Source organism: Tyto alba, unplaced genomic scaffold, assembly GCF_018691265.1.
Source record: "Tyto alba isolate M040663 unplaced genomic scaffold, T.alba_DEE_v4.0 Super-Scaffold_46, whole genome shotgun sequence".
NCBI classification, from domain to species: domain Eukaryota; kingdom Metazoa; phylum Chordata; class Aves; order Strigiformes; family Tytonidae; genus Tyto; species Tyto alba.
Window position 1 is genome coordinate 6,546,733 of NW_024881322.1, and position 14,943 is coordinate 6,561,675.

At 40.3% G+C, this 14,943-nt stretch overlaps 1 protein-coding gene across 1 annotated transcript in view; it reads left to right on the forward strand.

Moving 5' to 3' along the window:
- Positions 1-14,943, forward strand: part of LOC104363948 (myosin VIIA and Rab interacting protein) — a 225,725-nt gene that overhangs the window by 98,430 nt on the left and 112,352 nt on the right. The window contains 1 exon segment of the mRNA XM_042806480.1: positions 8,696-8,917. Coding sequence (XP_042662414.1) covers positions 8,696-8,917 — 222 coding nt within the window.

The following is a 14,943-nucleotide window of genomic DNA, read 5'->3' on the forward strand; positions in this document are numbered from 1 at the left end:
TAAAAGGATAACTGTATTTTTTAAAGGTAAGGTATTCATCTGTCTTTCATTGTTAATTTATTCAGCTCTAAGGAACATCAGTTGAGGCAGATGGGATATGTCAGTAGGGTAATATGGAGTCCATTTAGTCTCCACATTGTTGTTGCAAAGGTTTGTTTAAAAAAAAATACTGAAATAAGGTTTTATTCTTGTACCTCACTTAAACTTAACTGAACATAAAGGTAAGTAGGATCTTGGGATAAAATACTTTGCTCTCCTGTGAGACCTCTGATGGCACTGAATTTGCATGCCAGTCAGCTCACCTTTCATATGTCTGCTCCTGTTACTGTTTCCTTGACAGGGTTGGTACCACTGGTCGGCATGTGGTGTGTGCTATGGTTAGCGTTCAGTCTGAACCACAGCAGTCGATGAATCCTTAGCATTGATTTTTAAGGGCAGCAGCATGTCATTGTGGACCTTTTGAGTTAAGCGACAAAAGGGCAAGACTGTAACAGCAGTTGTAAAGAATTTCATGGAACTAGACCATCATTTAGCATTTATGCAGCACCATCAGTGTTTGCTCCTACTTTTGAAAAAAGGAGGAAAGAAAAATAAAAAAGTGAGATTTGATAGGAATATCCCCTAATTTTATAGAAATTTAATTTTATAGAAATGAAAACTGAAGAGAAAAAACCCTTAAGAGATGCTAGTAAGATCTTAGATAAAGAATGCAACTGCAGTTGAAGTAATTGGTCTGTACCATATTCATCTTCCTTATTTTTGATACAAGTGACTTACTCATAACTATTTATGAGCCTCTTAGTTCTTGAATGCTGAGGTGTCCTATCCCCCTGTCTCTCCCCAAAGACTTTGTGTTTTGCTTTGTGTTGTTTTTGATGCTCCTTTGCCCTTTCTCCCCGCCCCCATTTATGGTGCATTCCATGCTGCCTAATCCTCCCTGAATGGAAGGCTCCCCAGCGGCAGGCAGTGTGTTTGCATGTATACTAGCATGGCTCTTTGACAGCACCAGCAATGTGTAGAATACTAATGGACGTATTGAGTGTTAAATATAGCATGAGGCACAAGTATGACTGTGTTGATAGGAGCCTAGAAAACAAGGCGTCATTTTAAGATAATGAATTAACTTGGTATTTGCTATAAAGGGATATAGTACTATCCTGTGTTCTACTGTTTTGAAGAGAACAAGTACCGTTTCACCAGGGACAATTTAGCAAAGACATAAGAGAAACAAAAAATGTGTGTGGTGGTGGTGTAGCGCTGCCTGGGACTAGGGAGTTGTGTTACATGCCCATCCTGATGAAGAATAAACTGCCTCAGTAGAAGAGGCAGGTAAAAGAAATGAGTATTGAACCCTTAGAGAGTAAATAATTATGGAGGTGTATGCTTGCTGGGAGAATTTGGTTCTTACTGTATATAGCAGGGGAGAAAGATATATGACTCTGTCAGCATATAGCTTCACCGCTATCTGCACTGTGCCACATGCTGTGTCATAGAGAGCATGGAAGGGATAAAATGCTGAGCAGCTCCCCTTGGCAATTCTGGCTAGTTAACTCCTGGTCAGAGAGGGGTTGTAAACCTTCCAGTGAGTGCTTTCCCTAAATTCAGCAGCGTTGCACTAACCTGGTTGGTCTGCTTCTGGAGGTTGTGAGGACTGGGAGAAGGAGAGACTAAGCAGGGACAGAGGTGGGAACCACTTCTAGTAATCACAATCTGAGAGCTTGAACATTGCATTGAAAACATGTGAATGGGAGAGTAACTTCTGTCACAGTCACCCTATGAGTCCTTCTCATTGTGCTGGTAGCCAGACTGTGAGGTTCAGCACAGATTAAAGGAGCTTTACCCCCACTTCAGCATCTGGTGCGCATCTGGCAGGTCTAAGGAGAGCAGAGACAGGAATACTGTGTACACAATACTGTGTACACTTTAGCCTCTGAATAGGAAAAGCCCATTGTCCTCCAACATTGTAGCTTAGAGGGAATTGCTGGAACTTGTATTTTCAACTGATCTTTGTATCCCAAGGAAACTCCCATACCAACAGATAAGGCTTGGGCTGACTGTAGGAGTGGAAAAGCACGAGGTGTGTGGCTGAAGAAAATGGCTTCTCTGAAAGGTTGGGAACACGCACATCAGAATTTGTTCAGCTGCTCCCCAGGCTACGTAGAAACCCAGATCTCGTGCTAAGCAAAATGTGTCAGTAGCTTGTACATGTAGGTGAGTATGAAGGGTGCCTGGCCAGAATACTGTCTAGTTCTCTTCTGTGGAGAGAAAAAATGTTTTAAGGTTCTTATCAATGGTCAAACTAAGATTAAAACTGGTTTTAAGACATATTTGTGGTCTTCATGGACTGCTCTGAATCTAATCTGAGAGGTGAGATAGTGCAGACACAGAGAGGAGAGATAACTGGTTACACTGCTGAGCAGAACACTGCTCCCCTAAGAAAAGCACTTTGCAGTGTCTGCTGCCTGCACACTAGCATTTGAAGGACAAAAGGCTCCAATGCCAAGTGGATAAAAGGTAGCTTATTTTATGAAATAGATGTAATATGAAATAAGAAGGCAGGAAGCAGAAGCCATCATATGTAGTACTGAAGGAGAAAGCTTCTACCCATCTTTGATAACTTGTCAAAGCGCTACTACTCTGTTCAGCAGGAGGGAATGATGGTAAGGAAATGGGATTTTTTTTTTTTTAACTGCTAGGAACGTTGTCCCTCCATTTTCCTCTTTTCCCTGTGCAGACAACTAGAATAGATTTAACCTCTACTGTCTATTGGGGAAGACAAAAGGTGGTTAAACAATAGGAAAAATTGTATTTGTCCATCACCCAGGAAGGCAACAGTGCAAATGGGAACCTCACCAGCTGGACTTTGCCTTTAATCTGGCAGGTGCCAGTCTGAAGCGGAGAGTGATGAGAGGCGAGAGTAAGCTGGCTACAGCCCAATAGTTGGAGACATCCCCTCAGAGAAGAGCAGAGACCCTGGTTTCGGGGAGCCTGGCAGACAGACTTGCTTATACAGACTCTGTCTTGGAGCTTGGTGTGTTGCACTGTAGCTAATACATGTTGCATCCTTTCCAAAGGACTGTCTCTGCTGCTGCCAGTGGTACTGGCCTCATTGCTTTCCCATAAATGCCTCTGTGTGAGGCTGCTTTCATAGGGTAATTGCAGAATCTTCCCAAAACTACTCTGGAACAAAACCCACTGGGCACACACCCTCACCTCATCTCCCACCTCCCAGGGGAGTGTGTTAACCATTCGTGATGTATTGCTGTCTGTAGAATACCTAAATGTTTCTTAAGGCAAGACTAAAGCAAGGTGTTCTGGTCTCATGAGTGCCTTGGCTGCTTGGTTATGCTTCTGTCTTGCTCTGTGCTCCAGTGAATATTTGTAAATAATTTTATGGTATTCTTACCAAAGATGAAGAACAATGCCCAAGGAGGCCATTCAACCTGATGTCTAAGTTGATGATAGTAACGATGTTAAGTCTCCCCTGAATAGTGCAGACACCTAAATTAATCTTCTACATCCCAGGCAAATGTTTCAACTGCTGATCTGCTGGAGAAAAATGGCATGGTAGCTCTGCTACCCAAATCACTGGGTGAATCAAGCCAAGTCTCAGGTTTCCACCAGCAACAGACCTCCTTGCTATATGGAAGAGATGGGTTTTCTTAGCTTTATGTTGTAATATATCTGACCATGGCCTTCAGCCCTGCTGTTTTATGAACTCCCACTGCTGATCCCAACAGAGATGCTTGGAGTTTGATTATCCTCGCATTATACGTGTACCAATGACTTTTTTTAACCTATTTCTCAAACACATCACACTTCCAGATTTTTTTAAACCTCACAGTATTATCCTACTATGGCAAGTTGCCAACATGTATATTTACTGTTGACTTTACAGTTTGAGGTTATATCTCCACCTGTCTCTAGCCCTTGAGTATATAATCACAGTAGCACCTCATGGGGAGAAGCATATAGGGCCATCTAGGATTTGTTTCACTTATTAAAATACAGAATAATTACAGCCATTGAGCTTTGTGAATTGTGAATTGTAGCTCAGAGAAACAAGTACCCTTATCATACTGCCAGTTTAAAAAAAAAAAAAAAAAAGTGTAAACTTTTGTAAATGACAGTTTGGAGAAAAAATAGAAGGGATTTTCTCAAACAAGCTTGTATTTGTGTATTTGGGAGGTGCTATTATATACAATAACCAGTAGTTTTAAATAAATTTATTAGGGAAGAAGGTATTCTTCAGGCAAACATTGAAGAATTACGTTTGAACCTGCCAGTCTGTTTTTGAAGCTGAGGCTATTACAGTCGCACAGGGAAAATGTCTCAGTCCTGTTGAATCCCACCAGAATAGTCCTGTCCAGAATACAGAGCATTAGTATTACAGTCCTGCACTGAATACATCTTATCCTACTTGTTAATAAGTAGGAACTCAATTAGCTGTGTACCGTACAAGTGACTTGAAGCAGAATTTTATCTAGATAAGGCTATCAGGTCTTGTGGCAAAAAGAAAAAAAAGTTTCAGGGTCATTTTCTGTGAGTAGTAGTTGTAAATATGTTGCTTACAATAATACAGCAGTGAAGAGGACTGTATGGTCTCTAAATGAAAGATGCTGTAAAGGCGTTCCGTATATATTTATCTATATATTTAGATCAAACAAGTTTATTATTGCCATTACAACTTTCATTGTTATCACTATTGTAAAGCAGATAAACCGAAGCATGCAAAAAGCTGGTGACTTTGTAGAAGTCACTGTGTAAATCAGTGGCAGTGAAAAGCAAGGAAAAAAATCCTGTAGCTTCAGTTTGCCAGGTTTCGTCCTACATTTGTAAGTCTGAAGCAGTGGTATTTGTAGAAAAAAAAGGGGCTGCAAATTCGTAGAGTCCAAAGATGACTTAACAGACAAGAGCAGCCAAGCGATGAGGCATGTTGTATGTCTGCACAACTGGCCAGCTGTGTTTCAGCAGTGTCCTCCCTTGCAGTGTGCTGTGTAGTACCTGTCTTCAGCATAACGTGATACCTAGCCTACCATATCATTTGTAAACCACTGTACAAACCAGCAAAGCAGAATACTGTACTTCTCACAAAGTTGTTAAAATTCTCTGAAATGCTAATAAGAAATAAAGTATGACCATGAAAGCTACTTAGGTTGGTTTTGGTTTTGTTGTTTTTTTTTTTTTTTTTAAAAAAAAAAAAAGGGCAGAAAAAACTGTAGTGGGTGAAGAAGAGAAGACAACTATTCACCCTTAGAATATGATAGCAAAACCTACATCCAAAGCAATATGCTAGAAAGTATTCCTAACCTGACTTGGTGTGGGATTACATGCCAGGAGTCTATCACCCAAAACATTGACTGAAATTAATTACACCCTTATTATGTAAACTGTTTCAGATTGATTAATACAAGCCTCTGGAAAAATCTAAATATACATCTGTATATTTTGGAACTTACAGTTCAATAAAATGTTCTTTGATGGAATTAGTCTTGGTGACAGACGTGTTGGGTATGTATTGAGTATTCTTTGCTGCTTTTGTATTTATAGGCAATTGGTGAAATGCAGCCACTTGAAAAAGAAAATGAAATCCAATCTTAGATTCATGCGAACAGCAGGAGTTCTCTGCAGATCCTTATTACAGTGTTACACATAGCTGTAGTAGCTGAGTGCTGTCAGTTGTGACTTAAATGATGAGAATGAATTCTGTCTTTTGTGGTTCCCACTCTTCCATCCTTTCCCAAAAAGGGAAATTTTTTGTGCAGTCTTTTTTTTGTTGCTTCCTTTATTTGCACACATATTATATATATACACACCTATAAATACATTATGTTCCCTCCTCAGGGAAGTAAGTGCAGAGGAGTGCATGCACATTCTCCCTCTTTTCTCTGTCCCAACCCCCTCATCTGTGTTATGGTGAGGGAAACTGTTTTGCAAGGGGAGGAGGGGGAAATGTTTGCCATGGCTGTGTGGTTCAACCTGCCTCTTAGAAAAAGTCACCTCCTTCAGAGGTGCCTGTCATCCTTCTGGAAGCGACTTTCACTGCATGAGAGGATCAATGCTGTTGACTGCTCTCCTTTCCTTAGACTATTGTTACAATCTTCTTGCACCCAGCCATTTGAACATCCTGAAGGTAAAGTCTGAGACTTTCAAACTCAGGATGCCTCAAACTTCGACTTGTACCTCATGAATTCCAGTGCTACGAACTTTCTCAGTATATTGATGTTGGAGCTTACAGTAATCATCCAGCTGAAGCCCTGTGCAAGTGAGGTTTCCTCAGTATTGCTGGGAGTAAACCAGAGCCTGCTTTCCCCTTTGACGATGTCATTTTCCTCAAACCGCGTAGATTGAGTTGCCTACCAGTGTTGTGCAGCACTTCACTTTCATATAAAACCCATGTTTTACTTCCAAGAAAAGAGTGTGGAGGGTAGTCTTTTGGCTTCAACTAACAAATGCTGTTGACAGTCTCTTTTGCCATTTGACTCCTGATAGAAACTAAAATAGCCTTTGGCAGATAGTGAGGGCCTTAATTTGTTACAGCCGTCCGAGGGATGTGCATTGCTTTCTTCTTTGTTCTGCCTGGTTTCCTGTGGAAATGAGGCTTTTTCTGTCCTGGTCTCTTTCTGCCAGCCTGTCCAACCCTATCCTATTGACTTTTTGAATCTGTTGGCCCATTTTAGTCCTATTTAACAGTGAGGCAGATGCCTTGATGATATTAAGGTTCTACCACTGTAATGAATGTTGGCAGCCAGATAGAGGAGAGAGATGTAATTAACGCGTGTACTGATGAAAAGGCTTCAGTGTGTGCTCAGCTTTTTCTAGGGCTTTATTAGCTCTGCTGTGAAGAAAACCGCCTGTTTTTATATTGTATAATTTTTTGTGCTTTAATAGGTGGCTTTGCTTCTGTGGTTTACCTTGCTATCACGCATAAGCACCCTAATGAGAGTTCAAAATGCCATTGAGCCTGCCAGTGTTCAGTGTGCAGGCTGATACTACCAGTGTTACTAGTTGTAGGAGATAATAGAGCTGCATGAGGACAAAAATTTCTTCTTTCACTGCTCCTCCTCACCTTGATTCCTTAGCTGTTCTCATCTTATGGGAAGGCCAGCACCTGCTGCCTGGGGTCTCCAGCCTGAAGCAAAGTTAGTAGCATCTTGGGCTGCTGACAAAATCATAAAGATTATTCACCTGAAACTCCAAAGAGTATTTACTTGGGTTTGAGCAGCTGGTCTACGATAACCAAACCTTTGTACAGGGGACAAACAGCAGAAACATGCATTGTTTTGAAGTTTTAAATTTATAAATGGTGTGTATCAAGAATATGGTTAAAAATGATGTATGTGCAAGTTCAATAATTCTGTGCTTTAGATGACTGCCTTAATTGCTTTTTAGTCTTGAGGTTTAGAATTGACCTGTCAGACTTTCATAAAATAGGCTGTTTTTATTATGAGTTATGAATCTGATGCAGAAGCGGCAAATAAGATGATGTATAGCCCAGTAATGTGAGTCTTTAACATTCTAGGCTTGTCTCATAATGATGCTTGTAGGTGTTCTTGGTTGAGTTCTGGAATAAGTATGCAATAAGTGTATTCTTTTTTTCCTGTAGCAAGATATTTAAGCATTAATTTAAGTGTATGTGAGCATGTAATGACTCTGTCTTCCTGCAACTTAGTCTTTCTCTTGTGGTACCTTTTACTTTTTTAGACTTTTGTGTTACTCTAGTCTTATAAGTGGTTCATATCAACAGATGGAAGTAGTAAACTAGCCAACACTAATTCTGAGAAATTGAAAGAATGGATATATGTATATGCACACTGTGCTATAAGCTTTTATTTAACATGTCTTACAGGAATCCTATTTTTTTTTTCTCTTAATCTATATCCTAGCTGTACGTGCCAGAAGCTGCGTGATGAGTTCACAGACTTGTCTACTTATACAACTGGATGCTTTTATTACTCTTATCATGGAATACATTGCCTGATTTGTAAAATATCAAAAACACTGTAAAATGGAGATAGCAAATTACTGACCACCACACACATGCAATTTATTTTCTTTTTTTTTTTTAATAAATGAGCTCATCTGCTGGAATACAGAAAAGTTTAGGGAGTCTGCAAACACTTTCACAAACAGTTGTCAATTGGCTTAGTATTGGACCTAACTAGTAAAACACCCAAATCTCTCTGAAATGAAGCGCATGATTAACCATCCTTCACAAATTGGAGGTATTATGAATAATATAACAGCATGGGTCAGAACAAAGCAAATTTAGCACTTTTCAAAACTGTTGATCGTTAGGATTTTTTTATTACTGTACGTGAAGCCTTTTGAATTTCACAGACCGATTTTTGGTCTGTAAAGTGTTCTGAAAGCAGCCCTAAATTCTCAAAGGACACTATGGCTTTGCAGAGCTGGAGAACCTGGAGCAGTGGGGTGGCTTTCCTGAGGGTTGTGTCGCTGGAGCTGAGTGAAGGGAGAGCATTTAAATGTATAGTCCATGGGTGACTCCAGGGAATATAGGAGGTTTTGCTCCCCGATGCTGGATTTAGATTATGCATTTCTGACATTCCTTTCATACCTGCAAAAGTTACTTGAAGAGTATAACATGAAGGTGTGGAAAGAGGAGAAAGATAAAGGGGAAATTTCCCATTGAAATTTTGTTTATATTTTTGTTTTTTTTTGGTTTTTGTTCCAGTGAAATGAAGCAGAAGTTGGATGAAGAGGGTAACAAGTGCAGCATCCTTTCCAAGCAGCAAAAGTTCAATGAGCACTGCTGTATTCGCTGCTGTTCCCCTTTCACATTTCTTATCAACAGCAAGCGACAGTGCCAAGACTGCAAGTACAACATCTGCAAGAGCTGCAGTTCTTATCAGAAGAAGGAGAAGGCTTGGATTTGCAGCGTCTGCCAACAAGCAAGGTAAAGGCCTGTTGTTCAACAACCTGTGTAAAGCAGCTGTGGCCTGACCTGAGCTTTTCCTTGTATTTGTCAGGAGTTAACACTGGCAGGATAGGACATGAAGTACCTGTTTATGTAGGGGTTGATCGGTTCCTGAGGCGTGACATGCCTGTTTTTTTTTGCAGTGGTTAATTTGTTCTGAGAGTGCTTGGTTACCTGTTGTGTTTTCTGGCTGGACTGATGAATCAGCAAACAGTAATTGGACTTAGTTTAAGCAGGGCTGGGATCTCCTGAAATGCCTGGGTTGTTAATAGAACCTTAGCACAGATGGTGGTAAGGCAGTTAATCATTTTGCAGCAGATCCCACTGATGGGTGGGGAGTGGAAGGAAGAATATTGGTGTATAGATCATCCAGCTGTGACTGTTTTGGAGTGCTTTTCTAAATGCCACCTTATTGTTGGGGTTGCTTTGGGCTTACTTTGGCAAATAACCAGAGAAAATAGTTCAACCTGTTGTAATTCTTAACATCTGTTAAGAATATGCTGCCAGGCTTCTATTTGCAAAGGGTGTCAGGGATTTACTCTCTCACCTTTTTGAGGCTAACAGAGCCACAACATTTAAATGTAGCACCAGGAAAACAAAGCAAATTCAAGCAAACGTACAGCAGCAGCAAAGGGGCCATTCCTCAAACGGTGACTGTGATAGTCCTTGTCTGCATTGCGTGACAGGTTCCAAAAGCAGCCTTAGCTGTGGTGATGTAGGACTGACCAAGGCCTTTTACTCGGACAAGAAGGGTAAATGAAATAACTCAATTCCTCATAGTTTAATTTTGAACATCGGTGACTAAAGCAGCTAAACAAATGACAGAGGTTTCTGTTTATACATCTTTCCCTTTAGTGGAGAACACAGGATGAAAACAATAGCTGAGTCCCTTTCCAATGTTGCATGATATTCCTGTCCTCAGTAAACACTCATTGCTCCCCACTTGTTTCCCATCAACACCCACTCGAAATTTAGGCTTTCACATAATATCTATAAGTGAAGTGTGTGACCTTTGACACAGGGCTTTAAAATCGTAGGGATCCCAGATAGATGATGTTGTGTTTCCAAATGCCAGCCTTTTACCTTGCAAAGCCTACACACCCCCCCACCTTTCCTCCAGTGAGGAGGCAGAAGAACAGGAGTATCTTTTCCAGCCACACAGAGAGCTGTGGAGCCAGTGCTTGTCTCTGCCGTAGTCATTTTCTGTTTCGTATTATACCTTTCTTCCACTTCTCCTGAGTTCACCCATATGAGCAGCAGAGCAGGCAGCCACGTTTGCAGATGCTGATGAACTGCACTTAAAATAGCTTTTGCTGACTCCACAAAAGAAGTCTCAAAAGAATTTAATTTTGGAAGAAAAATCTGTAGCTGTATTATAAAAATGATATTTCTGACCCTTGAAGTCAGTGCTTTTCCCACAATCCTGTGCAGCCCTCAGAGTCACCCACCTGTAACTCAGTTATAAACATTTTCTTTATTTATGAGACCTGAGACACAGCTTGAGTTATTTTTCCGTGAATAAATTAACCAACACTGCTGCTAATCATTTTATGATCTGGTTTATTCATTGGACTGTGTGACTTACAGATCCCTGTAGGGGAAGCAGTGACTGGCATTCCTCAGGGGCTACCGAAGTGGTTTGGTTTGGTGGGAGCTTTTTTTTGGTTGTGTGGCGTGGTGTGGTTTTTTGTTTTTAACCATCAGTCAGTATTTCTTCCAGGGAAAAACATGGAGGGAAACACCAGAGTGTTGTGGGTCCCTGTCACTTTCTCAGTGACTCATCCCTCAGATGGAGCATGAACTCTGCTCTCCTGCCCCTCCTCAGCTCCTCTTCTTATGTCTTTTATTTTTCCCCTTAATAAGATAGCACAAGTAGTGGAGGTGCTTCTTGGTTTAGCTGCTGCTTGGCTGCATATCTTACTGCACAATAGATAGTGAGCTAGAAATAGAGAGGACTGCATGTTCAGGTTGTTCTCCCCCTCCCTGTATGTTTTTACGTAATTCTACAAGAGTTAATGTTGTAATTCTCTGATGTGCAGAAGAGCTTAGACAAACTGGAAAAGTACAAATATATGTAGTTCAGGCTTCCTATAGTGATCTGTTTGTGCTCTTCAGCTCTGCTCTAGAGCAGTGCTTGAATAATCCGGAGTTTTATTTCTGGTACGTATTTAGATGTCAACCAGTTCTCTGATGTCAGAAGCAGTTTCTTGCTGTACAAAAGGCATTCTCAGCATAAATTGTGTTTGTAAAGATGGTTCATCTTATACTTTAAAGCTTGAGACTAATTAGGGGAATTACTTGGAAGATATGTTTTGTTTATCTGCACATGTGAAAATTCTGAAAAGTTCCTGTATTATGTGGGTATCAGAACTGATGACTCAGGGTTGGTTAAATTTTTTTTTGAAAGCAGTATGTTGTATAAACATCCCTTGGGTTCAGCTTTAAAACCCTTGTGGGATTTGTGCCCTTTTCTTTATACTCTCTTATTTCCGGTTATCTTCCTCCATAAGAGTGACGACAACTTTTGCAGGTTGTCAATCGTCTCCTGGTAGGTTCCTGCACCAACGTGATCTTGACACTAAAGATAATCTGACCTGTTGAGTTAGTCTTTCAGGGCATGACCCTAGCGGTGTTACCTGTTCTGTGGAAGTTGGTTTTCATCTTCCAAGGCAGACCATCTACATTGACATTTAGCAGAGAGCAAATATTCAGGTCAGCATTTGAAACACAGAACATTTATAGAAAACTGGGCCAAAAAGTTAGTCTCTGCTTCTTCCAAAAGCAGAAAATTCGTCAATAAGCCAAGGAAAATTTTGGTGTTTAAACTCATTTAAAGCACATTTTCTGTTACAGTGCATCTTTTTAAAGTTAGATGATTCAGCTCAGTATAGAACCTCAGTGCTCAGAAATATCTATACAACAATGTCTGTATGGATCGTGTTTGGCATTGGAGAACCTTCCTTCCCAATTTTCAGATTTAGCACACATTCTCCTAGTGCATTTTGGTTTAGATTTATCTCTAGATGCTGTTATTAATGTTCTAGGGTTTTTTTCTTATATATATATATATATATATATATATATATATAATCTTCTTATTTTTAAGTCTGTTGTGGTAAAACTGTGTATTATTAATTTCAAGTTTTCAATTAGTCTATAGTGCATTTCAGGTTCTTCCAAAGCTTTGTACAATGCTTCCTTGTTAGACACTCAGTAGACAATTTGTTTAGGCAACTTGCTGAGGTCTGTACCTCTTAAATCATCTCGACTAAGTAGATTCCAGGCATGGTTTCTTTGCCCTCTGCATTAACACTTTTGGTGCCAGATAGGGGGGTTCTTTGCTCACTTATTAGAAATAGGGCATGCTTTCTATATGTCTGAGACCAGTTTTCTTTTCCAATCATAAACGAGCTGTATCCCAGAACACCCTGCTAGTGATACTCTGCTTTCCAATTTACCGTTTGTACTAAAAAAAAATTAGGGTAAGCCATTAAAATGCATAGTTTTGCAGGTTTTCTAAACCAATCACATTTTACTTCTGGACTGTACGAAGAATATGTAGAGTCCCATCCAAAATAAGGCACGGAAACATCTGGCTGTCCACCTCAGCTTTTCATGACTACTGTGTGTGAATCCCCCTGCATTCTTGGTTCCCTTCTTCTGGTCTCACCGTCTGCATATCAAAAGATTTCTGCCCCTGTTGTGAGTGGGAGCATGGACACACAATCCTTCCATGCCTTCACATCCATCTGCTGCGTGATTCTCTCACTTGTTCTCAAAACCCTCACTCAGATGGTGAGAGTTCATTGCCTAGTGGCCTCTTGCTTCCCTCCCTTGAGCCAGGCTGAGAGTAAGGGGCATCACCCAGTCTGCAGGGAGCCATTATTCTGCTTCATCAGAGCTGCTTTCTTGTTGATGGTCCTTTAACAGTGACAGTTATTAAGAGACAGAGACCCAGGCACTGCTCCTTTTCTCCTTAATAGTGTTAACTAATGAAAAACACAGCCATGCTGTGTACACTCAGACTTCGTGCAGTCAAAGTTGCATTCTGAGTGGCTCAAAATGGATCCCAAAAATTGTCACACTCATTGTTTGCAGCATAGATTTAGATGAATGTTTAAGAGAACTGCTCTTTTGTTGTTGCTGGGGTTTTTTTTGTTTTGTTTTTATGTTTTTTCATGCCCCCAAGTCTCTACAGGGCAAAAGACCCCACGAAAATCTGGCAAAACCTTGGGATGATACTTGAGCAGAAGAATTACTCCTATTTAGTAACTGAACCTTGTATTTGTTTGTCGATGCATTCAGCTGTAACAAAACAGTTGGTTTCAGGACTTAGTTGTGGAAAGCTAATGAAGATATAATACTGCTTAGCAATCTTGTTTTCCTTTAAAGCAGGCTAAACCATCTGGTAAAAGGAAGCTGAAATATCCTCTGCCTCAGCCACAGCTTTGAGTATACCTTTGTGAGAGTTGCATATTTCTGCTGTTGAGGTCCTTGTCTGACATTAGAGAGAACTTCTACAGAATTTGGAAGCTGTGACTTTGTCACGTAAATGCCAGGAAATGTGTTTTTCCTTCTGAGATAGAATTGTGTAGGAAAATTTACTTGCTGTGTGGCATAGCAGAAAAGATAAAGTTTTAGCTCTGCCATGTGCGTGTTGTCTTTTTAACGGACCCACGTAGGTCTTGTTCTGCTTTTTCAAAAGTCCTATGAATGATCCCATTCATATTGCACTTAAGGAATTTACTGATTTCAGGTAAATAGCAGTGAAAATTATTTTCCTCACCTGTATGTACTTGTAGAAATTGATGCAATTATTTCCAAAAATGCCTGCTGCTCTATTCCAATTTTCTTCCTCCTCCTTCTCCCACCACTGTCTTTCTGGTTTGTATCCTGTCTCTTGATCGCCTTCTTCTTACCATGCTTTAACGTTGCAATGGATCACAGACACGATATCCTTTTGCTTACAGTACCCATGAAGAGCAAGGGCAATAGCTTGAATTTTGCACAAGAGCCAGGAACGCTCTTCGGTTTATTCGGTTGTTCCCTAGCTGGAGGAGGAGAGAGAGAAATGTGCAAACTGGTTGCTTTGGCAGGTTGATCTCGGCTGGGTTTTTTGCTATGCTGATCTGTCTTAATTATTTCTGAAGTATGCACTGTGAAGAATTTCAATTCTGCTAGACAGAATAAAGCTGTACTTGCATAACATACAGCAGGCTGCAATGCTGCACTCAGCTTTAAGAAAAGTATCTAAAAATGGAATTGAAGAGGAGAGTAGGAAAGGGAGGTCTATTAAAATGGCTAAATACAAGTGCTAATTAGGCAATCTTTCCTAGCTTTAAGTAGTCTTGGAAGTGAGCATGTGGCTAAGTGCCTGGAGGATTACCCTGTGTTTTAGGAGCTCTGGATTCCAGTTTTAGATGCTCCACCTGATTGTCAAGTGACCTTGGGGAAGTTTCCACGTCTCAGGTTTCCCCTGGATGGATTTAATGATGCTGAGCTCTTGAAGGTCAGTGGTTGAAAAGTTAAATGCTATGACTATAAAGTGCTAAGTATTATTAATGTACTGTTATTATAGAAGTTTTGCTGCAGTCAGCATGGTTAAACCCTTTGCTTTGTGTGTTGCAGTAGCGCAGAAAATAAGGGCTTGGATTCTTGAAGGGAATGAATGGAGAAAGAATATCGCAGCTTTATTTTCAATGTTGATATGTGAATGCTTGCCTGTGTTTGGCCCCACCTACCTTTGGCAAGTCACAGTAAAAGAAGTTATCAAACATTTTCCTTAGAAGGAATAAATACTATGTAAATAGTGTGCAAAAGTATTGGGACTGCTGACCTGGGAGGAGGAGAATATGAAAGGAAGTAACACAGTTCTTCCACATAAGCAGCATACAAATTACTGATTGTATTTACTTAGTCTTTCAGTTTTGAAGCGGAGGGACTTTCAATGAAGGTGACAAATTGAAAGCCAATTAAAAATACACAGGATTCTTCAAGTGTAGGCA